This window comes from Pygocentrus nattereri, chromosome 7 (assembly GCF_015220715.1).
Source record: "Pygocentrus nattereri isolate fPygNat1 chromosome 7, fPygNat1.pri, whole genome shotgun sequence".
Classification (NCBI taxonomy): Eukaryota; Metazoa; Chordata; class Actinopteri; order Characiformes; family Serrasalmidae; genus Pygocentrus; species Pygocentrus nattereri.
The window spans coordinates 4,171,539-4,198,626 of NC_051217.1; the positions used below are offsets into that span (position 1 = coordinate 4,171,539).

Below are 27,088 nucleotides of genomic sequence, written 5' to 3' on the forward strand. Positions count from 1 at the left end.
TTTTTATACAAAGTCATGTTACTGACCTGTGGCAAATTAAACTAATTACTTGTGAGATGTTCCACCAGGTGTTTTTTTAGCATAACACGACTTTACCAGTCTTTTGTTTCCCTGCCCCAACTTTTTTGAAACATGTTCCTGACATCAAATTCAAAATGGGCATATATTTTTCAAAAAAACAATACAGTTTCTCAGTTTCAACATTTGATATGTTGTCTTATTGGATTTAACTGGTTTGCACATCACTGCATTCTGTTATTATTTATATTTTGTAAGAGTTTTTTGAAACGGGGCTGTAGTTTGTAGCAGTGTTTATAGGATGGTTTGGTGTCTTTTAGCTTTGATGTCACTGGTGTTTTAGATTCATTCAGACCTCTCATCATGAGATAGTAGTTAAGCATACCGCTGTCAAAATAAAGTGCTTCAAAGTGAAAAGATCAAAGCCTTGGAATATAGATTCCTTCAAATGCAGCACACCATCTCCCAGCAAACTGTTCACTGCTCCTGCCAGCCTTGTGTGAGAGTTCTGCTTGAGTCATACAGTCCAAGATATGGAACCTCAAGAACCCACAGTTATTGTTAAATTTCCTTGAAGCTTTACTGTTCCACAAGGTTTCTCTCTTACAGTCTTTGACAGAACTGCAAAGTAGCAAAATCTCTTTAATAAAGTAAATGTGTTGCACAGAGTGAGTTTCTAAAGGGTTCTAAATTCAGTTCATGACAGTTGCAGTTCTGCGGTTTCCTTAGGATACCATTTTGCACCTGAAACACTTGCTCTTCATACAGAGCCACACTGACCCTCTGACCCTTCCAAAGCCCTATCTGTTTGCCAGTCAACACAAACCTTGCTTTATGACACCGCTCATCCCTTTAGTTACTGCCTTGACCCTTGCTGTGGCAGTCCTGTGTATTCTGTATATATAAGAGAATGTTAAGCTACACTTGACTTTTTGGATCCACTGACATATTTACGTTGTAAACAATGCCAAGGGCTAGATTGAGAGAGGCACTGCTTTGTAGGCATTGCCTGATCAATATCAGAACAATGATGGCAGTCCTGCTGTGAGTGAGTAATTGTAGTGGTGGCTTTGGGACTTGGTGCAGCTGTTGCAGTCAGTAATAATACGGCAAAGGTGGGTTAAGAAGGCGGGGTGAGAGTGCTGATGGCCTTTAGTTTAGAGCAGCAGAAACAGCTGAATCCTCAAAGTGGCTCCTTACTCTTTCTTTTGTCTTTTCTCTTTCTTCCAGCTGTGGGGCAGAAACAGAACACCTGAGTCAGGAAGCATGTGATTGTCTGTTTTTAATTTTCCCTCTCCTTGCAGGTCCTGGGAGATGTTCTCTTGGAGCTCTATCGTGCTCTAAAGTGGGTGGTGCGCACAGACTCTGATGAGGTGGCTGTACTCCATGCTCAGCTGGCCCTGGAAGAGCTGGATGATATTATGAGAAAGTTCATCTTCCCTCAGCAAAAACTCGAAAAGAAGATAGTGGTTCTGCCCTAAGTCTGGGCACCTATTCAGCCTTCCACCATTACATAACACTTCTCACAGACATGAGCTCTCTCTTTAGTTTTTAACTTCATGTAGAGAATTATTTCTTTTAAGAAATCTTGCTCTGTGAAACATCTCACAGGAAGATTTCTTAGGACTGTCCAGTTAGAGGAAAGTGTGGGGATGTTGCTATTGGACAGCCTTAAATTTTGGCTACCACTTGGATTTCCTTCTCCAATTTCTGCTTTAAAAAAAAAAAAAGGTATTGCCCACACAGTCACACATAAGACCAGGTGGTCATGCTACAACTTCAGAAACCAGCAGTCAGCCTTTCCTCAGTGGACATATAGGGGTCACAGGGCAGCCTGAGCAAAGCAGAGTGCGGCAGATGTAAGATTTGTTTCCCTCTGCACACACCCCAAGTCAGCATTCTCTTCAGCACCAGTAAAATACTGCCTGTTTGCCTTTTTTTTCTTCTCACTGTTTGTACTACATATAGAAAAAGCAGGGTTGTGACATCGCTGGAAGCATTGTAAGACAAGGCAGGGCAATTCATCACTCCTTGTAAAGGAGTTGTGGTGTCTGTATGCCCCTGAAATTTTCCATGGCTGCACTCCACATGTCCTCCTCTTGGCTTTGTGAGCTGATGAAGGATGCGGAAAACATCCACCATTTATCTATTAAGACAGAATTTATGCAGTCTCATAAATGTTGCATTTGCGATGTGTGAGAGTCATACTGAAATAAATATTCATTTTTCTGCACGTTTTTTTTTTCCATGGTCTTGTTTTCCCATGTGCAAAGGTCAGAGACAACTCTTAATTTCTTTCATTTCCAGTCAGAATAGCCATTAAGTACAAGCTTCTCATTTTCCAGGAGATCTTGCTAAGGAGATTAGATATAAGATAATCCATTTGCATAATTAATGGGAAAGATAAAGGAACTGGATAAAAATGCTACTGGAAAATAAATAACATGCTTATTTACTGTCTTGGTAATTAAATAAATGAAGGGTGGTCTCTGACTTTTGCACAGTTCTGTAGACATCCTGGCCCACACTAATACATACAAAACAATGTGGCATGTACAAGATAGCAAATGTTTTCTATTTCAGATCACTCCACTGTGAAAAAGCTGTTCACATCTAGGCCACAAGTAGAGGATATTTTCATGCATTTATGTAAGCCATGTCATTTCTGGGAGTTTGATGACAGCAGCTCTGAAAATTGGAAATAACTTGCTCTCTCACACACAAGCATTGGAGCTAGTATACACGTAAAATGGACAGCTCTCTTTCAGAGGTTGGCTTTCTGTAGTTTAACATGTACACTGACTGTCCAATTAGTAAGAACATCTGTATACCTGCTCAGTCGAGCAGTTATCCAAACAGCCTGGCAGCAGTTCAGTACACAGATTGTGTCATGCAGACACAGGTCAAGAGCTTTTAATTCACACATGGCACCTGATCTAGCTGACTGACTGTGGTATGGTTATTGGTGCCAGACAAGTATGTCAGAAACTGATGATCTGGGATTTTCACACATGATAGTCTTTAAAAACAGAATGTTTCAAATAAAAAGCCAAGGCGCTTTCAATTCTGTGGGCTGGAATGGCTTGTTGAAGAGAGAGAAAGGCCTTGATTGTACTGATGGAATAACCACTTATTAAAACACTGATGATTAGAAAGGCATCTTTGAACACAATATGTCAAATCTTGAGGTGGATGGGCTACAAGAGCAGAAGACCATATCAGGTTCCACAGCTCTAAGCCAGGAAGATCAACCAGAGGCTAGACTGGTTATGCGTTCTCAGAAACTGAACAGTTAAATATTGGAAAAACATCTCCTGGTCTGATGAATCTCAAATTTTGCTAAAACATGCAAATAGTATGGTCAAGTATCATTTGAAGGACACCTCAAATCTTGTTGCTGAACATCTGCATCCCCTTATAGCCACAATTTACCCATCTTTTAATAGCCACCACCAGCATGATATTGTGTCTTACTACAAAGCAAAAGTAACTTCAAACTGGTTTCAAGAACATGACAATGAGTTGCTTCGGGAAGGTACTTCAGTATCCTACCCAGTAACCAGATTTGAATCCAGCAGAGCTCATTTAGGATGTGGTACAACATGAGATTTGCAATATGAGTGTGCAGCAGTTATGTGATGCAATCATGTGAAAACATGTAAAACGTCCAACAGTATAAGAATGCTGTTCCTAGTGAAGTGGCTGGTGAAAAGTGGCTTGTTTTGACATTGTGGTGGTTCTTGAGATGTTCTGATGCATTGAAACATTTTCTAAAGAATTGTATTTGAATCATTGTGAGGTTTGCATTCCTAAATATTTGTCACTGTCATGCTAATATATTGTGCATCATGGAAATCAACAGACACAGGCTATACCTTTCATATTAATATTGCCTTGTGCAAGAATAGACACTGTGTGTTCCTGCGGTGGTTCAGAGCCAAGGACATTCCCCCAGCATGGGGACTGCTGTGATGCTATTAAACTTCAGAAGCCAGGCAGGACTCCCCCCATCCCCCCAGCGACCCTTCTCTACTTTCCACTGCTGCCCAGCCATGAAAGAGCTATTACACTAATTACGTGCTAGCCATGTTGCACAGGCAGAGAGAAGGAGAGAGTGATGATTTTTTGAGGGATCAATTCAATAACACTAAGTTTTTGTTGGACTAAGGAAGGAGTTTAGCACCCAAATAGGAATGTTTTAGGTACTGAATGGTATGTCATAACAGACCATGCACCAGTCTCTCTCACATCCTCCCTTTTTTCTTTCCTTTTTAATACTCTAATATTCTTTCTCTCCATGACTATTTCCCCACCTCCTCATCAGCCTGTGTTGGACCTGCAGGCTGTCAGCAGCAGGGGTGCAGGGAGGAGGAATGGATAAATAAATAAGCCCATAAAGGATGCATTGAGATGGTGTGTGTGTGTAGCCGAGGGGAAAGGGGGGGTCCATTCAAACAGTCCTGAGTCTTGTGGTAGCCGGCTGCACTGCAGAACGGAGCAACGGAGGAGAGAGAGCGCGTAGAGAAGTGTGGGACAGGAGGGGAGAGAGGTAGTGAGAAAGGCAGGACGGTGTGACAGCAGAAAGGAGTTTACTGGGTTTTGGACTGTGCTGCAGAGAGGTGCAGAGCGGAGAGCAGCTGCCACTGCAGCACAGCTCACGCTAAGGCATGGAGGGAGAAGAAAAAAGGAAGAAAGAAAGGCAGAGAGAACACCCTGAGCACCTGCGCCTGCTCTAGGTAGGACGTTCTATCCACAGTCATGCAGGGCCCCAGACTAGGTAAGTGATAAAGAGGAGTTAACTTTAAATACGACTCACACATGATCAGATTCAAGTATTTGAAAGCTACAAACTTACAGAATTATTTTGTTTCTCAAGGACAAGAGGAGGCAGAAACAGACTTCTCCATGATGCTGTCTTCTGAAAGGCTTATAGCTGAACTGAGAGGCCTTAATGCTTGAGGTCTGTGCTGTGAGATAGAAGGGAAGAAGGAAAAGAGAGGAGAAGGAGGAGGAACCAGGGAAGAAGAGAGGAGGAGGAGGGCGAGGGTGCTGTATTTTTGGATGAGGGATCTCGTGAATTAAGGACTGGTGGAATAAAGATGTAGTGTGAGCAAGAGGCAGAACAAGGAGCTTGCTGTAGTCCTGCAGCAGAGAGGAGTGGAGCCGGACAACACACACACACACACCCTGCAAGCCGAACTCCGCCAGGGCAGAGGGAGCCCACCATCACCGTCACAGGGCTGGGAAGGTATGGAAATCTTCTACTAGACTGATCATCTATTGTGTCGGGATTTTCACAGACAGGATGTGACAATGTATTTATTTTTTTAACGATTTCGCTTTAAAAAAGTTAACCAGCATTCAATCCGTATGTGATTCAGTCAATATGTGAAATACTAAGAGTAGCAAAAGAGAGTCAGGATGGATTTTGAGAGGTCTCAGACTCACACAAATAGGCCTCTGTAATCATTTCTTTACAGAAAGTTAACAGGGAAAAACTGCTGTAATTGCTCTTGTAGAACGGCTAGTTTTATAGTTTAGAGACTGTCTAAGAACAAATTTAAGTATATATTGTGTACTTTTTAGGGTGTGAGTCTCCAGAGTAACTGCATTAACAGTTTCTGTGGAACGTGGCCTGTTTCCTGGCACTCATGTCTGTGGCCCCAGGCTGGCTGGCTAACAGGAGCAGACAGGAACGCGTATGAATTCTGTTTGAAGATATAGGACCTCTCCAAGGAAAATGCCGCCCACCTTAGTTTCCATGTCATCAGAGACTGACTTCACACAGGGGTCTGGTGGCCCTAGGAAAAGACCCTCCTGGGATTTACAAGTCACTAGATTAGATTATAACGCCCAGGCAGGCCAGAGATACATCAGTTCATTAGCAATACAGCCCAGTGGGGGCTTGGCTTTTCAAAGGACTAGGGGCAGCTTTGATCATGTCATAGCTGTGGATGTTTCAACCAACGTATTGTTGCATGGAATCTTTTGATTAGCCACTGTGTTGGATGCACTTGTTTTCATTGGTAACATACTATTTGCATCCTATTGGCATAGTCTTTATACCTATACTGTGTTCATCAAAAGTTCTTGGGGTAAACAGCTTTTCAAATTGAAAAAAAATTGATAATATCTAAAATTCAATAAACTCCCTTAGTAAGTAGCAGAATAGCTGTTTGAAGTATCTTTCCTGACAAAAAAAAGAAACCAAAATAAACCAATAAAACATTCCTAAAAACAAAAAAGCACAGTATGACAGATTATGTACATACTGATTAGTTAAGTGAACCAATTCAAACGGTTCCGTGGAGGGTGACAATTTTTATTGTGTTGTAATTAGATGTTTCTGTGAGTGCCTCCTAGTGGCAAAAAACATTGCATCCACCTGGTCTGGAGGAAGATGACTACTGAGAGGCTTTTCATCAGCAGTTGGCATTCTTTAATCACTGTCGCTGTCTCTGTTATTTTTGATTGAATGAATGCTTTTCTTTCCTGAGTTCTCATGTCTCATTATCTTGTGTTTAGGATATATATCCAGTTATTCGAACTTCATGAGGCAGAGTGAAGCTGTAAATTCCCTAGCGGAAGTCTCACACAGTAACTCAGTGACTACCCCAAAGGCTCATAATTATTTCTGAACAGGCTGTTGACAGAAAGTATCAACACACTCTGGAATCTACAAAGGGAGCTGCTGAATACCAAATCATGCTGACCACCCAACGCACTATTCTCTAAACAATCTCAACTGTTCTTTCTTCTTCCTCTCAGTTGCCCCCTCCTTTTCCTCATCATCTTGTGCTCAGCCCTCCCTCTCTTCCTCCTGGGTAAAGTGTCTTGTCCCACCAACAATTCTCATTGATTCTACCTTCACCTGTGAGGCAGTCAGTACAGGGTCCAGAAGAAGGTGCTGCACTTGGAACTTTTCTCCTACTGCTCAGACTTGACTTTTACTGGATACAAGCTACCTGCCTTTTCATCATTTGATCTGAGGACATTTCCCTGCTCCTCGACCAGAATCTTAATGAGGATCTCTGACACCTACCTGCATTTTTTCTGGAGCCTCCAAAGGACCCATACACTGCAAACAGCACAGGGCTGTCTCTTCTCAGATCATCAGCAGGTTTTAGAAAGCTAAGGCATTACTATCTCCTGAAAGCGCATGGTCTGATCTTCTTTTGCCCATGGTGTGATAACCCATTACAGCCAATGTAAGTAGTTAATGATCTCTTGAGATAATTTAGTTTCTGTTTGGACTGCTGGGGCACCTTCCCTGATGGAGGTCATACAGGGGGGAGCAATGGGTAAAATGGAAATACTGTTTATCAGCCAAATAGGATGGACCTTAAAGAGTTAACTCTCATTTCTATACTTGTATCAGTTTGTGTAGGGTACTCTTTACATGTCATCACTCAGATTGTCTGTGTGCACAGCCTTTAGTGACAGACTGACAGTTGGGGTGCTCTTGAGTTTGACATGAGCTCTTTCTTCTTTCACAGTCCCTGAAGCTAAAAAGCCCCTAGGGGAGCAGGCCCTCTAATTAGGGTCAAACACACTCCTGAGTGACTGCCTGCTGTTTGTCACTTTGAGACTCTGAGCTTCTTTGAACCCATGATTTCTCATCTTGCTCATCTTTTCAATACTGTAAAAATGAGAAAAGGGGCAGATAAATCAAGAATTCTGATGTCATGATATTATGAATGCCATAATATTGCACTGTCCCAGCACTTCTGAGACCTGAGTACACTAATGTGCATTTTCCAACCACTCATCAAAAAGAAAAAGATTTATCTGCATTTGAGTTTATACGATATAATCCAAGATGGTTGTGGTAGAACAATTGTAAATATCTCTGAGAGAGCCTGGATAAGTTGTAAAAGTAACGTCCACTTTGGGAGCAGTGGGTTTCATTTCTGACTGATCAATGGCATTGGCTGTTATGATATGAGGGCAGTGAGTGAAGAAGCTCTTTCTTCCAGTGGTCAGGGGGCGCAGGGAGAAATAAATGGGGAGATTGTTCTCAGCTCAGGATGCCACAGAGTGGTGGCCAAGCCCTTCCCAGCCTTTAATTAAAAGTCATTAACCTGAGCAAGAGAGAGAAAGAGATCCGTTTGATTTATTATATCATAGTCATTCATCCTCTATTCAGAAATCTGATGTGCAAGAACTATTTACAGACAGACAGGGCATGGAAAACAAATGAGATTATGGAGATGCTAGTGTAGTAAAAGCAGGAATAAGAAATGCCTTGATCATCATTAAGCCCCCTCCCACTGAAATCTAGTACATCCAAGGACGTACAAAGGCTCTATTAACATCTTCTCCATCCTCATTCAACATAGTCATTCAGTCCCAGAAAACCTCTCCACGAAACTTGAGCACTGAACTGCTATCAGTCAAATCTGAAGCAAATGAATTCCTATTTCTCCTTCTTCTATTTTAATTTCTTTTTCAATTTTGCTCTCTCTCCTTCTCTCCATAGATGATGTGGCTTTTTAAATACATGTTCTGCATTTGTTTTTACAATATAAATCCAAGCAAGTACATGGTACATCACATCTGTAGAGAAAAATGGAAAGGATCTGTGTAGAGAAATGAGCCTCCACTTTTGAGGCCGTGCAATGTACAAAGTCTGTGTGTTAAAACTGAAGCAAATTAATTCCACAAATCCTGAACCTCCTCCCCTTTAATTTCTCATCTCCTTCTATTTTACTCCCTTTGTCTGTCTTTCTCTTTTTCATTTTCACCACTTCACAGATGCCCTCTCGCTGTGGCACAGCGGTGCGGATCTTCATCACTACTCTATTTGCAGCCGTGGTGCTCTTTGCCATCCTGCTTGCATATGTGACCGGCTACCAATTCATCCACACCGAGCAGCACCACCTCTCCTTCGGCCTGTATGGTGCAATCCTGTCACTGCATCTGCTGCTGCAAAGCCTCTTTGCCTTCCTAGAGCACCAGCGCATGCGAGGGCCTTCACAGCCGTGCCACCTGCGTCGCACTGTGGCCCTCTGTATCGCTGCCTACCAAGAGGACCCAGACTACCTGCGCAAGTGTCTGCGCAGCGTGCGTCGCATCTCCTTCCCTGGACTCAAGGTTGTGCTAGTGGTGGATGGGAACCGGCCAGAGGACGCCTACATGATGGACATCTTCCAGGAGGTGATGGGGGGAGCAGAGCATGCTGGGTGTGTCGTGTGGAAGGGCAACTACCACAGTGATGGGGCCAGGAGTGTTGGGACGGGCTCAGTGAATGCAGAAGAAGCTGCACGGGTGGCCAGGATGGTGCACAGCTGCCGGTACTCCTGCATAATGCAAGAGTGGGGTGGGAAGAGGGAGGTGATGTATACGGCTTTCAAAGCACTGGGGAACTCAGTGGATTACGTCCAGGTAAGTCCAAGTCTGAGTTTGTGTTCCAGAGGTCAGAATGGTTCTTTAAAATAAGACAAGATAAAAGAGGATTCTTTATAAGGGTTTGAGATCTTTGTACTGCCTTAATCCCATCGCTGAAAATTTTCTCTAGGACAACGCTCCTCTGTGTGTGCAGGCTTAAAAATTATTGTCAATATCTTCACCACTTTGAGGTTAACCACAGACAATAGTGTCTCCCGTTTGGATATTTTTCAGAAACATATTTTTGTGGCATATTTAATGTGTTCTATTCACTGTTTAGAATAGCGGTTTCACTTCCAATTCAGGTCCTGAGTTCAGATTCACTATTATATGGAGGTCATAGGTTACTTCACTGCCTTCCACCCTGAGCACACCTGTGTGCTGTCAGCAACCTCTCATTGCTCCTGCACAGGCAGTGATCATCAGCTGAAGAAAACAAAGGCAATGTTCAAAGATCCAGGCATTCTCAGTTTAAGCAGGGATACACAACTCTGGTCCTGGAGAGTCAGTGGCCAGCACAGCTCTAGTTCTTCTACTAGAAGATCCACTACACTTCTACTACTTCCACTTCTACTAAACAGATCCACTACACCGATCAATTTACAAATGAATTGAATTCAAATTGTATGTGTAGTAAAACTGAAGTAAACTGCAGATGAACATTTCAGGTTATAGTTGAGCTGACCATTGTGCAGAGAAGCTAACTTGAGTGAATCTACACTTGAAAATTCCTGCCTTTGACAAATCTGGGATACGGCACCACTTCAGTTCTCCAAACTGTCATGTGTATTTTCATGTTAGGCTGCTGTAGAGTCTGAGCCCCCTTTTTGTATGTTTGTAGGTATGTGATTCAGACACAGTTCTGGATCCAGCATGCACCATTGAGATGCTAAAGGTTCTGGAGGATGATCCAGAGGTGGGTGGAGTGGGAGGAGATGTACAGGTAAACATTTATTACATTTATTTAAGAAGCATAGTAGGAAGCACTACTCGGGGGTTCCATATTCCCAAGTACAGGGCCATTCTCAAAGTAACTGTCCCTCAACTGTTTCAGATCCTGAACAAGTATGACTCCTGGATCTCTTTCCTGAGCAGTGTGCGGTACTGGATGGCTTTCAACGTGGAGCGTGCCTGTCAGTCCTACTTTGGCTGTGTTCAGTGCATCAGTGGACCCCTGGGCATGTACCGCAACTCCCTCCTCCAGCAATTCCTGGAGCCATGGTACCACCAGACCTTCCTGGGCAGCAAGTGCAGCTTTGGTGACGACCGCCACCTTACCAACCGGGTGCTCAGTTTTGGCTACAAGACAAAGTTTACTGCACGCTCACAGTGCCAGACTGAGACACCTACTCAGTATCTGCGCTGGCTTAACCAGCAGACTCGGTGGAGCAAGTCTTACTTCCGAGAGTGGCTCTACAATGCTCTTTGGTTCCACAAGCACAGCCTCTGGATGACCTATGAGTCTGTGGTCACAGGCTTTTTCCCTTTCTTCCTGGTGGCTACAGTGATCCACTTGTTCTACCGAGGCCGGCTGTGGAACATTCTGTTATTCCTGCTAACAGTGCAGCTGGTGGGAATGGTAAAGGCTACATATGCCTGCTTTCTGAGGGGCAGTCTGGTCATGATCTTCATGTCCCTCTATTCTCTGCTGTACATGTCCAGCCTCCTGCCAGCCAAGATCTTTGCCCTGTTGACAATTAATAAAGCAGGTTGGGGTACATCTGGGAGGAAAAAAATTGTGGTAAACTTAATTGGGGCTGTGCCTGTGACTGTATGGGCACTTATCCTGCTCGGGGGAGTGGCTTACACCATTTACTGTGAGACACAAGAGCCCTTCACTGAGACCGAAAAGGTCCTACTCGTTGCTGGGACCATCCTCTACGCCTGCTACTGGCTCATACTTTTGGTACTCTACTTGGCAATAGTGGCGAAGCGCTGTAATAAGAGGGAGGAACAGTATCATCTGCCCTATGCTGAGGCCTAGCATGTTCTTCTCCAACATTACTTCAAAGGTGCTGCCAGATAAATTATTTGGGATTTGAAACTGCCCTCTCCTTCACTGGTGCTACAAGTTATTTGTGACACGTAGGTCCACTCATGTGTACTGAAAGACTGTTGAAGGTATTTTGCAAGGTAATTTACCAGCAGAGCAGAACTGTGCTTCTCAAATTTGAAGCACACATCAGAGGAAATGTCCAAGTGATGTCCTGAGTACAGTTTATATAAAATCAGAGCTTACACTAGCATATCAAATCAGTGGAGTGGTATGGTGCTTGTACATTCTGCATGTAAATCATACACTGAGGATGGTCAAACATGCACGACTCTCTCCCTGAAAGAGGTCCCTAAATTAGACACTGCACTGGTGTTAGGTGCCAAAATCAGGTTAAATATTGTTTTGTCATTATTTTAATTGGTTAGACAATCTGACATTATTCTCTGTGCTGCTGAACAGTATTAAATGGAGTGATATACTAAAAGTGGACTAAGCATTTAGGTTTGGTCCTATTTCAAAAGTTTACGCCAGCTTTATTTCATTCTCTAATCTTAATTTAAGTATTTCCCAAAAAACATTCTGTTCATCTAACATTTACAGATTGTTTTGGGAACAACCAAAGAGAATTATATATGCTTAGCTAGATAATTAACCACAATCAATGGGCTACATTTAATTCCCTTTCTAGAAAGCAGTATTCTACCAATATCTACCATATCTACCAGTATTCTATTTTCATGTTCCCTGTTACTCTAGATGCAGGATAATTGGAGACAAAGTACAGTTTAGGTTTACCATCATATAAATATATTCTGCACTCCTATTATTTAAGTATAGTCTGTGAAGAAAGACTTCAAGAGTGACTGTGCAAACTGAAACTTGAACGTGCAAAGAAGACACATAATACCGTCTGTTTACAAGCTTTGTTTTCAAATAATAATGGTAAAGACGTCTTTAACTAGTTTTCAAATTATAAGCAAAATATTAGTTAGATGGCATATTTAATAAACGTATGAGTCAGCTGATTATTTATTGGATGTCACTGTGTAATTGACCAATTATTCATTCTTTAGATGCTGCAGCTTTCAGGCACCTAGAAATAGAATAATCTAGAATAATCATGTTATTTAACACTAGTTTGTTGTATTTGTCCCTTGCACACCGTATTGAATTAGCAGGATAAGTAATGCAGAAATGTATTTCTGTGACAATGCGGTATTTTAAGTACATTGACCAAATTTTGAAACATTTGCTGCTTTTGGCATTTATGTAGGCTGTAGGCAGGGCAAAAGCAGACATAAGAAGCTTGTTGATTTTCATTTATTGAACTAACCCAGCTCACACAACTTTCTCTGTGCCACATATATGGGTTTACTGATTGCACCTCTGCATACATGGCAAAAGCAGCCTCCACACCTCCCTAAATACACAGGCACACTCAGAGTGACGGGACAAGCTCTGGCAATCTTTCAGGGTCTGAAAACAAGAACACTGCGACTAGTGTGCTTGGATGTTTGTAGACTAATTTCTGTAGAGGGACTGTAAAAAAAACGGACAGTGGGTTAAAAGCATCTCGTCATAGAGGTGGGCAATATGATATTTATTGTGAACATGATAAACTGTCATATTACAACACAACAGGTTTTCCTGAGCAAAGCATAGACATACGTCAGTACTTGAAGATCACAGAGCAACTACAGGCCTCATTAATAAAAAAGAAAAGCATAAACGATGCTGTTTAATTGGATTTGGAGCTGCATAGTATATGACGTGGGGGAAAAAATCATTGTATTGTGAGTTTTTGATGATATATATTTTTCTTAATTTTGATGTGGTATAGAGATTTGCAAAGACCAATCGAGCCACCAAGCTAAAGACTCTTATTGCCAAAACTTTGAATTTGCGCCAGAATCACACAAACGTTTATTGTGTATGTATTGCAGTTACAATTACCATACGTCATTACCAAAAACCAGCCAAGTGTTGCTTAAATTACATAAAGAAGAACACGTCAGTTGGCGAAATGACAATCTGATTTCATGTAACTTGTTCCATGTCTGGTCAAACAGTGTCTGGATCTCGTGCAGGGGAGAAAAAAGCAGTGGTTTTTATTGCTGGTCTGGCGGTTTGCTTAAAAGGGAAAAAAGAAAGAAAAAGGTAAAAAGACACTCTAGCCACAGGCTCTACATTTTAAGTGCCATGATATAAGCTGTTATTGCCAGGGACACCACACAATAGGCAACGTTGACCCCTGAAAGTTCCAATTAACAAAACAAATAAAGTGAAATATCATGACGTATATCATGTATATGCCATTTTGCCCACCCCTTATGGCTGAACATGTTTTCTCCAAGGTCATGACAGGAGAATTAATTATTGAGAATGTGTACAGGGAGCATGGAAAGAATAAAAAAAAAAAGTGCTTTACAATGAGCCACACTCAAACATGTTATTGGGGAAAAAAATATGTTTAGATAACAATTAGTTTTATTCTTAATATACAGATCAGGATATACAAATTTGGTTTGCTATGAAAATTATAGCCATTTTCAGAACGTTTACAGCCTGATGTTGAATTTTAGTTTTTTAATATTAAATATTTAAGAAATGTTGAATGTGTGCAAGAATACTGACACACTGACTCTGTACAACCCATTAGGATTTTGTCACTGTATGATGTACTTTTATTTCATGATCTACTGTCCAGCACCCAGGTTTCTAAAAGTGTTGTTGTGTTATGATCATTTTAACTGTTAGAGCAAGTGTGAAAAGGAATACTTACTCTCACATTTTATGATGCTTTTTTGTTAAGGGGAATTTCAGAAACTATACACTGAACACTTATACCTAGGATAAAACTGAGTATGGTCAGCCAACTGCCTGTTTCACAAGACATTTCTACAAAATCTGCAATAGGCAACTAAGAGACACTTTTAAACGTATTTCATTATACCAACATTTATCAGACTGTTGTGGCGTGAAATTACAACTGCTTTCTTTGTGTGAACAACTGAAACAGTAGTCATACTGTTTGACCTCATACATTTATTGTGTAAATACTTAAATATGTACAAGAACAATTTTTTAAAAGTTTTATATGGTTATTGCAATATTAACTGTTTATTTTTGCAGATCGTTATTACATCTTTAAACTGATTTTTATAAAAATAAACTTTTTTAATTGAATGGTTTTGTCCTACATAATGAACCTGCACATCTATTATTTACATGTTTGCAGTGATGAAACAATATCATTCAACAACATGTTCAAACAAGAAACACTCATCTTCTGCCACCAGTAAACATGGTTTTCATGTTTACCACATTTGGCTAAAACACACATGCAAGTTCTATGTCCCAAGAAGGTTTTTCACCATTCCACATCCAACTTCATCTTACAGAACAGTTAGTGGGGGAAAAAGAGAAGTAGTTAACAGACTTGAGAGACTGTTGTGCTTTCTTGTAATGAGATTGTCAGAATGTACCTTTTGAGAATGGTATGTTTTCACAATAGATATCAAGCTCCCTGCAGATTAGCTAAACTTTCTTGGGCACATTAGTAATGATGGGTTTAGGACGGGTTTTAAAGATCAGCTTCTTTTTAATCAGGGCAGAAACAGAGTAGGCTGTAGGCTTCTCTTGGCTACTTTCCATGGCTACCTCATCATCCTGAGGGAGACCAGAGTGCTTCATCAGGACAGCAAAGGGTTTCTCCAGTTTGACCTGCTTTCCATAGAGGATGTGATGCCCCACAATCAGCACCGGTACACCCTGGGACAGAAGACGGAAATGTGACTCAAGGCTGTATGGAGTAAACAATCAATTTATTAAACAATAAACTTTTTATGACAGGAGAAGTGGGCAATATGACAATGTATTGTCATGTTTGCAATAAATTATGTTACACTGCACTTTTTGGATTGTATTGCCAGTACTACAAGAACACTAAACAACTAGCGATTCAATTACAGGGGAACTGTGGGATGATGTCGTTATCCAGTGTTTTTCCATGCATTTCATACCAATGCAAAACCATTTAAAAAATGTAGAAATTACAATCATCTTAATTAGTAATAAAATACATGCTGTATTTGTAGAGTTTCAAATGCAGTAAAATTAATTAAACGCTGCTATTTTAAGCTAGTAGCCCAGCATTACCTAAACATCCTGCTCTTCCACTTTTAAACAAAGAAATGATCAAACTTCAGCTCAATGTTAGTCAAATCTAACACTAGTGGTATTTGTACTACCTGCCAGTACCAATATGGGTCCAATGTTGTTGTACTTCCACTTAAACAACTTCCAGACTCAAAAACACACACTTGTTTAAATTGTTGTTTTTCTAAAATAACAAAATACAAACTTCCAAAAACTCAGCACTCGTAAGTTTATGAGACATTCATCTGACCTAGACTAACTCCTTTGTAAACCTCAGAAAAACTAGTGTTGTTCTATTGTTGCTCCCTGGATGACAACCTGCACAGGCAGCAACGATGGGGAACATCAGTAGACCCACCTCTTTTGTGTAGTGTAGGTCTCCCATAAGATTTCCAGCCAGCCCAGTGTTTTGCCTCGACACCATCTCTCCTTGCAACTCCACCAACAGCCATTCAGGAGGACCTTCCCCAGCCTTGCTGCATGGAAACAGGTAGTTTAGCTACACAGTGTGTTACACGGCCTATATAATGTTCCTTACTGCCGCAGTGTTAACGTATTTTACTACAATACAATTAACATATGGCACACCTACCTTGAGATGACTATTTGAACCATGATATGACTGTTTTAAGGCAGTTTAGTTTATGGGTTTGGATTCTGCGCTGAGAGACCGATCAAGCAGCTAGCGTTAGCCTAACCAGCCCAACTCGAAAATAAAAAGAAGAATGCAGTTTCGCTCAAATATCTCTGGCCGGTGCCCTTTCTCCGGCGGCTTTGACAGAGAGGCAGAACATAACACTTCTCTTGATAAATGCTTTATAAACTTTACGTGTATAAGACACAATCAGACCCACAGCGCGCCGCTCTTTTCCCTCAAGCTTCCCGCCGGTTCGAGCTCACGGCTGTGTTTACTTTTCGTGCGAGTTCTCGGAATTTCAAAATAAAAGACTGCATATCCCTTCGCTTTTATGCCATAATCAGGTCAAGCAGGCCATATCGTCCGACTAGCGCTTTATTAAAATAAGTAAATGTATGAAATGTACAAAATATAAAATAACGCCTTTGTTACAGCGTTGCAGTTTCACACTGACTTTATAATTGCATTTCATATACAGATTGTGGGTTAGTTTCAAAACTAAGCGAAATATAAAATAATGATTACATACGAATTGTGTTTGTAAGACATTAAATACGTGTTTACAATTAGGCACTGCAAATATCGTTCATTTTAAAGGTCGACAGGGTGCAACAGAAATCTAATTTAACCACAGAAGACAGCTTTCGAAAATAACACGCTTCAACCTTAGAGCGACCTCCGCCGTCGGTAGTGGGCCTGCGCAGAGTCGGTCCTGCGGAAGCTGAGCTGTCAGTGTTGTAGTGGAGCGGGATAGCGCAGTGGATATGGCGGCCACAACTCCTCCTCCCAAGGTACCGAGCGAAGCGGCTGTGCTGTTCAGCGCTGTGAACTGAAACCACTTCGGCTCTGTTGTCGCATGTCGGTGGACTCTTATGTAGATGTGTTAGGGTCCTAAACGTTTGCGCAGCTGGCAAAGAGTGAGAGCCAGCGCAGGGCAGTGCCCGGCTACTGTTTTTAGCAGAAGGCTATTAGCTGTTAGCACTAGCAGCCTACGGTAAAGCCCTCGGTCCGCTTGCTAGATAGCGGTGTTATGCTAACAGCTGTCCTCTGCCAGGAATGCCACGGAGGCACAACGATCACATGCAGCCAGCTACACCTATACGTACGAGAAATATGGTTGGACTGACGTGTAGCTTGTGAACTGCTGAACTGAGCGGTTTAAGCACTGAATGATATTTGATTTTGTAGCGTTAGCCAACAACAGCAAAGCAGATTCGTGCCAAAAATAATCTAACGATAGCTAAGTTGGTGAGCTAGCCTGTCTCGCCAGCTGAGTGATCTCACTTTAGTGAGCTAGGTTAGGTTAAGTGAGCTAACTTAGCCTAAACTTAGAGCGACCGCCTCCTTGTCAAACAGGTTAAAAAGGGACGTGTATTGCGTTAGATTGAGATTAATGAACAAGCTGTTAAATATAACTAGTAAATGTGTGTCTTGTTAATAGCGTTAGCTGTACAACACATTAAACCTTTGCGCCCTCACATGACATCTCAGTTTCTTCTTGATGCCTTGGTAGTTGTATTTCTGTGACAGGTTACTTAACCTTGACTAGGCTGTTTAACTAGTAAGTGCACACAGGTCCAGTTGTTCTTCGGTATTGGCATTTCCCCCTGGGAAAAAGGCTTTATCGCTGTTGTGAACTTGGGTGTGATCAAGTGGCAAAGATCCTGTCCAGATGGTAGCAAGTTAAACAAGCATCATTTTCAGTAGGAATGAAGGGTGTGAGGATCAGCAGATCTGGGGAGATGCACATAAATGCAAACCTACCAATTGTACTTCGCCAGAAGTCTAATATGTGTTTACTGTAGAAGTGCCTCTTAGAGGCATGAAGCTTCACATTCCTCAGACATCAAGCAGGTAACTGCTGAGTTACTTGTCTGGCCAGGTTAGAGTCGAATGCTGGAAAAGGGAGAGGCCGCCTTAGAATATATAGAGCAAAAAGAAGACATAAATGTTTTGTGTTTTGCTGTGTTTGCAGGTGATATTTGAACATGAAGGAGTTTTTATCCACTCGAGCACAGAAGAACTGGACGATCAGGATTCACTAATATCAGGGTTCCTGCGGATTGTTGATAAGGTGCTGATCAACAGCAGTCAAAGTGCAAACACTTGACAGTGCGCAGTAAATACAACCCAATGTCTAATGAGTAGGAGAAGTGAATTATGTTAAGCTATCAACACATGTGATTACTGTTAATATTTTGTAGACTTGGCCAATACGCACTGAAGCCAAATGCTGTGCCTTAAATTTATTAGACACTGTATTTCAAGAATAAAGCCCAGGCAGCTAGCCACCACCTCACATGAAACAATCATGCTTATTCCACTATAGGATGGAGATGTTGTTGTGGAATATAAACCTTTGGAGGATACAGTGGATCCCTCAAATATGCTCTGTGCCTGCAAGGTTTGTTTTTACAGTGATACTTTCTGATCTGTAGACGCATTCGTTGGTTTGTCTTTCTTAGACATGCGGATATTCTCCCAGTTCTCTCTGCCCTTTACATGCTTCATACTTCAAGCAGCTGTGTTCTTGGTTGATGAATATCATTGATGTCCTTTTTGTTGTCCTCCTACGTGAAGGACTCCAGCTCAGTGGTGGAGTGGACACAGCGGCCCCATCGTTCTGTAGACCAGCAGCTGAGCTATGAGACTGAATGGGACATGGTGAACGCTGTGTCTTTCAAAAGGAAAGCCCACACTAACGGCGAAGGTAAGACATTACGCATGTCACTGTTTAAAGGCCTGATATGTGTATAAAGCCTGCAAGTTGTTTTATTCTTAGAAAGGCTTTTACTGTATTGCTCTGTCTGCACACAGAAGTAAATGTAGACATAGATAACGGTTACGTAGTAAACAAGTTGGCAGAAAGACAGAAATGCTGCCACTCTTCTTGAACAAAGTAAATTTAGATTTGAGCTGCAAAATTGATAAATCCTGTTCTTGTTATTTCCTCTAGGTGGCTCAAACCACTTGCATGAGCGGAACAAGCGGTCCTTCTCTTTTAACGTAGCTGATCTCAGGTCTGTCACGGTCAAATGTGAAGGCTGGTCATACCTGATATTCTGCCTGAGAGATGATACAACGTTGCCAGCCATTCATTTTCATCAGGGAGGCAGCCAAGCATTCCTGGATAGCTTGAGGAAATCAGTGCAACTCAGCGAGTAAGTACAGAGCCTGGGAGCAAGTGTTGGCCTGAGTAGAGCCAAAAGCGGTGGACAATGAGTGTGGTGCTAAATTCACCTGAATTTTAAAGGGCCCATATCATGGAAGTTTTCGATCTTGTTTTTAAAAATCAAAGAGTTTGGTCTTGTATGTACTCATTGTTAATGTTTTAAAACATACCACAGAGGGAATCTGTGTAGAACAGAGGTCATTGAAATATATCAGTTTTAAAGACACAGTAAATTCTCACATAAAATAATAACTGGACGAAGAACTGGACAATCAGGATTCACTAATATCAGGGTTCCTGCGGATTTTTGACAAGGTTCTGATAAGGTGCTGATCAGCAGATCAAGTCCAAACACTTGACAGAGTGCAGTAAATACAACCCAATGTCTAATGAGTAGGAGAAGTGAAAATTTATGTTAAAAAAAAATACATAAATCTACATAAATTATAAGATTACCTAAAAAAAAAAATACAGTTCACTGACTGCCTAATGCAGTTTTAAGCTATTAACTTTTTATAAGTAATTTTTGAAGTTCATTGGGTACATTGGGTAAAAATAGATAGATTATAGACCACTGTGTATGACAACAGAAGCTTTGACTTTGAGCAATGGCAGTCGTCTATGCTTATGTTTTTCTTTTCTGTTGAGGCCGATATCTCAGATTTTATGCTCAAAAGTTCATGTTTCACATTATGAAACTAGGTTATTTTGTTCTCTCTCTCTCTCTCTCTCTCTCTCTCTCTCTCTCTCTCTCTCTCGTTAGTGCAGCTCTAACATTTGTCCAGTAGAGTGCAGTGTAATGTTTCAGATACCTGCTGTGACCTTTTTAGATGTGTTGGATTAGCTACACCAGTCGGCATACTTAATTTCCCAGGTGACGAAAATGCCACATACATCAATGATTAAGCTACATGTTCTGCATTACTTTATTTATTTATTTATTTTTTTTTACTCAACCACAGAACGTCAAACATGGTATTTTTTTTTTTAGTTCCAAAAAACAGACATTTAAATCTGTCATTCGCAGTTTCCTCTTTTGAATCAAGTGTGATTAATCCTCCATTTCCCCTCAAAGTTTTGTTCTCTAAAACAGTAAAGACCTAAATGCAAAACAATTTGTATGGTAATGAGAGGAATTTTTGCTGGGGGATTTCACTTCCTCTCAGAGAGCTTCCTAAATGTCAAGTGTCTCACAGACAGAAAGCGAAAGGACAGGGGACTAGCTGGTGTCAGGTAGGACAGCAGCTGTCCATTTGGAGTTAAGTCTTCATGAGAGAGACGTATGAGCTCTTCTCCACTGCGTTAAATATCACTGCAGATTAAATCCAGCCATGAGCGTGTTCAAGGCAGCGCTACTGAGGAACAGATAGCTGTTATTAAAGTTCTTATCTCAGCTCTCATAATGAAATGTGGGCTGAGCTTTGTTGCTTTTGCTTTTCATGCCAGTCATGCAAGGGTGGGATATAACCTGTGATGACACGTGCTCAACTGTTCCATCCAGTTTTTTTAGTAATGCTTGTTGTTGTTGTTGTTGTTGTTGTTGTTTTCATTGATGTTAGTCTATAACATCTTAAATGTAAATTTAAACAATGTTTTTTTTTTTTTGCTTTTTGAAGGAGTCCTGATGATGAAAACCTTCTTCTTGTTGGCACCTATAGCAAAGCCTTTTCACAGTCCTTTGAGAATCTTCTAGATGACACAAACTATGGCCTTGTTCAGGTATGAGAAAATTGTTGAGGACAAGCCACAAATAATTTGTGTCCGTGTGTATGCAAACTCTTGTTCGTGGTTGTCATTGTGTTGAGCATAAACATTAGCTCATGCAATGTGGTCCCTTCACTTTTAAATCTTTAAATCTTTAGAACTGTTTCTTCTCCATAGAAGTTCAAGAAGGATCCTTACACAACAACATTTGGTGGTTTCTCCAAAGTCACAAACTACTTCTTTGATGCATTTCGGCCTTCTGAGTCTGAATGCCAGCAGCGTCCCGCTGAGGAAATGGCAGACATTTTAGGAGAGTTGATCCCTGGGCTGGAGATCAACCAACAGGAGGAGCCTGGCTTTGAGGTCATCACCAGAGTGAGTAGATGTACTTCAGCTTAGATTCTGTCTTTCAGGTCATCACTTACTTTGAACTGTGTCTTAAATTCAGCCTGCTTTGTGTTACATGACTGTGAAATGTGATTGTCTTGATCTCAGTTCGTCACAGACCTAATTCTTTTTGACTAATGCCACATGACATCAGCAGAAGTTGGAAAGAAAAGGGTTGTGAAGGACAGTGGAAAGATATTAAAGCATATAGAGAGAGCATTCATTACTCTAGAGGGAAAACTGTTTCACTAATGATAATTTATGTTTGCTGTTTTTCCTGAGATTTCATTGCCTTGACTTGAACTGTGTTTTTGTGCTTGTTCGTTGCAGATCGATTTGGGTACAAGGCCAGAAGTACAAAGGAGAGAACCAGTATTGTTGGAAAACTGGGCAAAACACCAGGACTCTGAAGGAAGACTGTCCAATGTGCCTCACTTAAAGCACCTCATTTTCAAAGGGGTAAAAATAGAAATCTCTTCTATCAACCCATCTACATTGTTTCGCTCCCAGTAATATCTTGTATTGCTGACGTGCTTCCCATAAAGTCTGTTCCCTCTATACTGCTCAGCATGTTTTGATACTCGCTCATATCATTTTCGTCCGTGAACGTCTAGAGTTTAAACACCAGATGTTACATAACATAGTCCCCATCTGTGGTTAACAAGGGATCTCGAAACAGGAAGGAAGTACAGCTGTTCTGTCCAGGGGCACTCACCTCTGTTCATCAGTAACCACACTGTCTGCAGGTTTGTTCCAGCTGGACACAACACCTCCTGATTTCACTAATGAGCTGTCTTCCTGGACAAAGGAGGGAACCTAATTTGTGAAATGAAGTGATGTGCCAAGCAGAAACACACATGCCCATATACACCACATCCCATAAGTGTCCCAGTTGGGTAACCCTGATGTAACCCTGATTGCATTGCATTTCTGCATTGCTGTGTCTTTCATGATCATAACATATAGTCACAAAAGTCACTTGACCTCTTTTGACCTTTTGTCTGTGAAACACTTTTATAGGTGCAAAGACACATTTGCTAATCATTGTATAATAGGATCTGCCTAGTAGGTCTGTGCTTATTTGACAGTTCCCATTTCAAAATCCAGCCTAAACTAACATGTCGTTTACCATCTTTTGTTGTTTTATGCTTTTTCTTTTTTGTGTGCTTAAGGGTCTGTGCCATGCTGTAAGGAAAGAAGCTTGGAAGTTTTTGCTGGGCTATTATCCCTGGGACAGCACCCATGAAGACAGGAAAACCCTACAAAAAAGGAAAACGTTAGTGTAGATCAATCTCTGCTAAATGATTTCATCCATACTATCAACTAGGAGATATCATTATTGACTTTAGTTAGAGGCTTAGCAGCTGAGGATCATTCCTTGTTTGTATTGCATATGATTGTGATATGATAAGCTTGTGATTGTGTTCCCTTAACTTTGGGCTGTAGGGATGAGTACTTCAGAATGAAGCTGCAGTGGAAGTCTGTCAGTGAAGAGCAGGAGAAGCGGAACTCAAGGTTACGGGATTATAAGAGCCTTATCGGTATGTGATGAAATGTAGCTGCAGTTTGTTTTTAAAGATAAACAGTTTATTGATTTTTTTTTTTTTTTTTTTTTTGGTTCTATGGTAAAAGCATGTAGTTGAGGTGTCAATTGTACCAAACAATACTTTAGCAGAATATAGCAGAAATAAATAATGGACATACTATATGATGAGCATGTAATGATGAGCTCCTTTTATGTTTATTTATTTTGAACCTCAGAAAAAGATGTCAACAGAACTGACCGCACCAACAAGTTCTACGAGGGTCTGGACAACCCTGGCCTGATTTTACTGCATGACATTTTAATGACGTACTGCATGTATGACTTTGATTTGGGTAAGTGTAGCACAATTTTAGATTCAGACAAAAGTTGATATTGTATATTTCTTTTTATATATATATATTTTTTTTTTGGAGGGGGGGGGGGGGGATCAGTGTTGCAAGAAACTTTAAATGAATTTATCTTTGTGCTGTTAATAGCCTATTAAATTATTCAGCCCATTAACTTAATCTGTAAGCTTCTTTTAATGTAGGATGAAAAATGGTGCATAATTAGTGTTCTTCTTCTTGTGCCTGCATTTAACCCACTTTGCTGTGCTGTTGTGCAGGCTACGTGCAGGGCATGAGTGATCTGCTTTCTCCTATCCTCTACGTAATGGAGAATGAGGTGGATGCTTTCTGGTGCTTTGTCTCCTTCATGGATCAGATGGTATTTAAACATCTTCCATCCACCGTAGATTCATATATGCGTCTCTCAGACAGTTATGTTCTGGTTCTAGTAGCTTAGGTATTTTTATCACTGTGTATGACTTAAGACTAAAGGTTATTATGTAAACTGTTCGTGTACAGTCATACAGTGCTTTGTGTAAAGTACCAGCTGTCCTCTTGATTTTCAGCATGAGAACTTCGAGGAGCAGATGCAGGGAATGAAGACCCAGTTGATCCAGCTGAGCACGTTGCTGCGGCTGCTAGACTTAGCTTTCTGGAACTATCTGGGTAAATGGGAGGCCTTTTCACAGAGGCTGCACACAACATGATCTGCCACATACATTATTGATAAGCTCCTTTTACCGTGTTCTGCTGAATAACATGTTCAGTGGCTTAATGAGTGTGGACTGTGGGTTGGCTTTTGTGTTTTCACAGAGGCTCAGGATTCAGGGTACCTGTATTTCTGTTTCCGGTGGTTACTGATCCGCTTCAAGAGGGAACTCCACTTTCAGGATGTGCTTCGCCTCTGGGAGGTCTGCTACATTCATGTATCACTTCAATAATCTAAGAACAAACATTTTCACTTATGTTTAGTAAGATGAATTGACTCGAAATGCATATTAGAGGTCTGTGTGGAACTGACTTTTTTTAGTCCTGCTTCCACAAGTTTTCATCCTGCTCCTGCCCACTTTCAGTGGATATCTACACTGTTTGTCCTGCTCCCGTCCACAACTTAAATATATATATATATATATATATATATATATATATATATATATATATATATATATATATATATATATATTTTGTACCATTCTTACCCACATTCCCATGTAGCTGGTTCCATACACATTAGTCATGATTCAAAATGACTTCCAGATGTTAGACTTTCCCTTAGTCAGCTTCGTCATGTATTTGCCTTTATTGCATATATATATATATATATATATATATATATATATATATATATATATATATATATTTTTTTTTTTTTTTTTTTTTTTTTTATATATATCTTTTTACATGGGTGTGTTGTCTGCACTGGGATCATCATGAACCGATTATTAGACACACACACACACACACACACACACACACACACACACACACACACACACACACACACACACACACACATAAGTATGCTAATTAAATGTTCATGTTCTAAGGTGATGTGGACAGGACTGCCTTGTCAAAATTTTCACCTTTTGGTTTGCTGTGCCATTTTGGATTCAGAAAAGCAGAAAATAATGGACAGGCATTATGGATTTAATGAAATCCTAAAGGTAAGGTTTTCTTTTGCTTTAAGATTTGTTTTTTGTCTGTGCCTTTATTCACAATAATGCAAACAGTTACTGAAATATGAAAGCATCGATTCAGCATTTCATAATGTGCATTCTTCTACATACCTTCATTATTTAGTCAGCTGATGTTAATGCGTTCTTGCATATTGTGATGATGTGGCATTAACAGTCAGTTTCTACTTTTTTGCAGCATATAAATGAACTCTCTATGAAATTGGACATTGAAGAAATCCTTATCAAATCAGAGGCTATATATATGCAGATAAAGAATTGTAAGGTATGTCATAAAGCTGCCTGTTGACGCACATCTTTAACTGCCAGGTCTTTTAAAACAGCCAGACATGGTATATAAGACTAGTGTGCAATTCTAACTCGGACACCTTTTATATAAATATGAAAGACTACTTTAAAATGGAAAAACCTTGATAATGTTGCTGTTGGTCCAAAACCTGGTATCTCCTGAATAGTTTACAAAAAAAATCATTCTAAATGTTACTTAAAAAAAAAAAAAAATGACAAAATTGGAGATACATGTTTTGTTCCAACAGTGACCATATGTACAAAGTGATCTCTGAAATTGGCTTGAACTGTAATCTCAGTTTTCACTGCTTTATATACTGTAGTGTAGTGCTGTTTCTTATTTGTTATCTTGGTTTCGTGTTTAGGACTTGCCCCATTCAGTAAGTGAAATTCTTGGCCTGAATACAGTCACAGACAGCTCTACATTAGAAACCAGTGAGTATGGAGTACTTGAATCACCTCAGTCCTCACCAAGACCTGCACACAGACAAGACCAGGCCTTTTCCAATGGTCACGGACTCTTACAAGAAACATCACGCAACAGATGTAAAGTCGCCTTCATATCATAGTGCACAGCCTGACATGTATATTACAGATTTTTTTTCTTGGTACCTGTATACCAGGAAGATGAACAGTATTGGGTATCATGTAGATATTTGCTACCAAATGTCACATTATAAAGCATCACAGATGCTTTACATGAGAAAAGAATATGTATGAATGTAAACTAGGATCTAAAGCGATCCTAAAACTATTATTTTTGTAATTTGTACCATGTTGTCTTTGAAATAATCATTCCTTCTCATTACATTGTTGAGTTTTCAATATGGCGTTTCCATTGTTGATTTTAAGTGCTAATTTACTTTCTCCCCTAATTACTCTTTTCTGAATCATGCACAAGTTGATCTGATTAAAACATGTTCTCCTCATGTGGTGTATGGGTATGGATCTTGGGTTTTGGATCTTGCGTGGCTGGAAACTGGAAGATTAATGGTTTAGACAAAAGAAACATGATCGAATCTTCATTCTGAAGTGGTGCCTTCCCACCCTGCTGTTTACAGCTCATGTCACTGACGTGTTAACCTCTTTATTAAGAATTTCAGATGAGCCATTTGTAATGATACAAATCTGTGGGATGACGCATTACATCCAGAATATCCATTTAGTCTCTCTGTCAACGGTTAAGCCTCTGCATCCAGTATTTAGTTGTTTTAGAGGAGAAAACAAGTCAAAATATATTAGTGGTTTGTTCTGTTTTTACCACTTTTTTTGTCACAAAGCAGCTTTACAGAAAATCTGGGTCCAAGCACCAAATGCGTAAGCCAAGGGTTACAATGGCCAAAAAAAAAAAAAACAGAAAAGCAAATATTTAACCATGCATAGAACAATTTATGCAATTTAAATGATTCTTTGAGTGTTCATGGATTTATAACCATTGTCTTTACTAAAAAAAACTAAGCAGTTTTATATTTGAAGAGTGCATGTTTATGAAACGATTCTAATGTGATGCTACTGCTCTCCAACTTTATAGGTTTTAACTTATTTGGGTTATTTATAATTAGGTGTGTCCAATATAACAAACAAAGCTATAGTTCATTCTGGAATAACCCAGAAAGTCTCCAAAATGCCTTGTATTTCAAAAGTGAAGATCAAGTCTTGAGGCTTGCATCATTTATTACTATTAAAGTTCCTAAAAACATGAAATGGAACGTTGTAAAACATCTTCTGGTGTGTAGCTTACAATATTTCAGTCTATATTGTAAAAGTTATTAGTA

General features: G+C 40.4%; 4 protein-coding genes across 8 annotated transcripts in view; 3 read left to right on the forward strand and 1 right to left on the reverse strand.

The window, feature by feature from the left end:
* The window catches only part of tango6 (transport and golgi organization 6 homolog (Drosophila)), a 34,281-nt gene extending 32,030 nt beyond the window's left edge, over positions 1-2,251 (forward strand). For both annotated transcript variants that reach the window (XM_017690943.2, XM_017690950.2), the window contains exon 18: positions 1,323-2,251. In XM_017690943.2, the coding sequence (XP_017546432.2) occupies positions 1,323-1,499 (177 nt within the window). In that variant the 3' untranslated portion in view covers positions 1,500-2,251. The remainder of the gene's footprint in view (positions 1-1,322) is intronic.
* A 2,261-nt stretch (positions 2,252-4,512) lies between these two features.
* has3 (hyaluronan synthase 3) lies at positions 4,513-13,902 on the forward strand. Of its 2 annotated transcripts, none has more exons than XM_017690916.2 (5): positions 4,513-4,795; positions 4,895-5,266; positions 8,773-9,402; positions 10,247-10,348; positions 10,460-13,902. In XM_017690916.2, exons 3-5 carry the CDS (start codon positions 8,773-8,775, stop codon positions 11,387-11,389), a joined length of 1,662 nt encoding a protein of 553 aa, XP_017546405.1. In that variant the 5' UTR covers positions 4,513-4,795; positions 4,895-5,266; the 3' UTR covers positions 11,390-13,902. The 2 variants fall into 2 exon arrangements, with proteins under 2 accessions (XP_017546405.1, XP_037395935.1); XM_037540038.1 differs by having other exon boundaries at positions 4,513-4,754.
* On the reverse strand, positions 13,231-16,839 carry chtf8 (CTF8, chromosome transmission fidelity factor 8 homolog (S. cerevisiae)). The gene is made up of 3 exons (XM_017690930.2): positions 16,152-16,839; positions 15,918-16,035; positions 13,231-15,172 (listed from the first exon to the last, which is right to left on the reverse strand). The coding sequence occupies exons 1-3, from the start codon at positions 16,172-16,174 to the stop codon at positions 14,939-14,941; spliced, it is 375 nt and encodes a 124-aa protein (XP_017546419.1). The 5' UTR covers positions 16,175-16,839; the 3' UTR covers positions 13,231-14,938.
* A 33-nt stretch (positions 16,840-16,872) lies between these two features.
* On the forward strand, positions 16,873-26,242 carry tbc1d15 (TBC1 domain family, member 15). Of its 3 annotated transcripts, none has more exons than XM_017690905.2 (17): positions 16,873-16,987; positions 18,172-18,270; positions 18,526-18,600; positions 18,777-18,906; positions 19,153-19,357; positions 20,985-21,087; positions 21,250-21,447; positions 21,790-21,918; positions 22,632-22,735; positions 22,906-23,000; positions 23,221-23,337; positions 23,610-23,710; positions 23,898-23,997; positions 24,145-24,242; positions 24,879-24,995; positions 25,204-25,290; positions 25,679-26,242. In XM_017690905.2, exons 1-17 carry the CDS (start codon positions 16,961-16,963, stop codon positions 25,880-25,882), a joined length of 1,989 nt encoding a protein of 662 aa, XP_017546394.1. In that variant the 5' UTR covers positions 16,873-16,960; the 3' UTR covers positions 25,883-26,242. The 3 variants fall into 3 exon arrangements, with proteins under 3 accessions (XP_017546394.1, XP_017546384.1, XP_017546376.1); XM_017690895.2 differs by lacking the exon at positions 16,873-16,987 and adding an exon at positions 17,052-17,298 and having other exon boundaries at positions 21,253-21,447; XM_017690887.2 differs by lacking the exon at positions 16,873-16,987 and adding an exon at positions 17,054-17,298.
* The last annotated feature ends 846 nt before the right edge of the window (positions 26,243-27,088 follow it).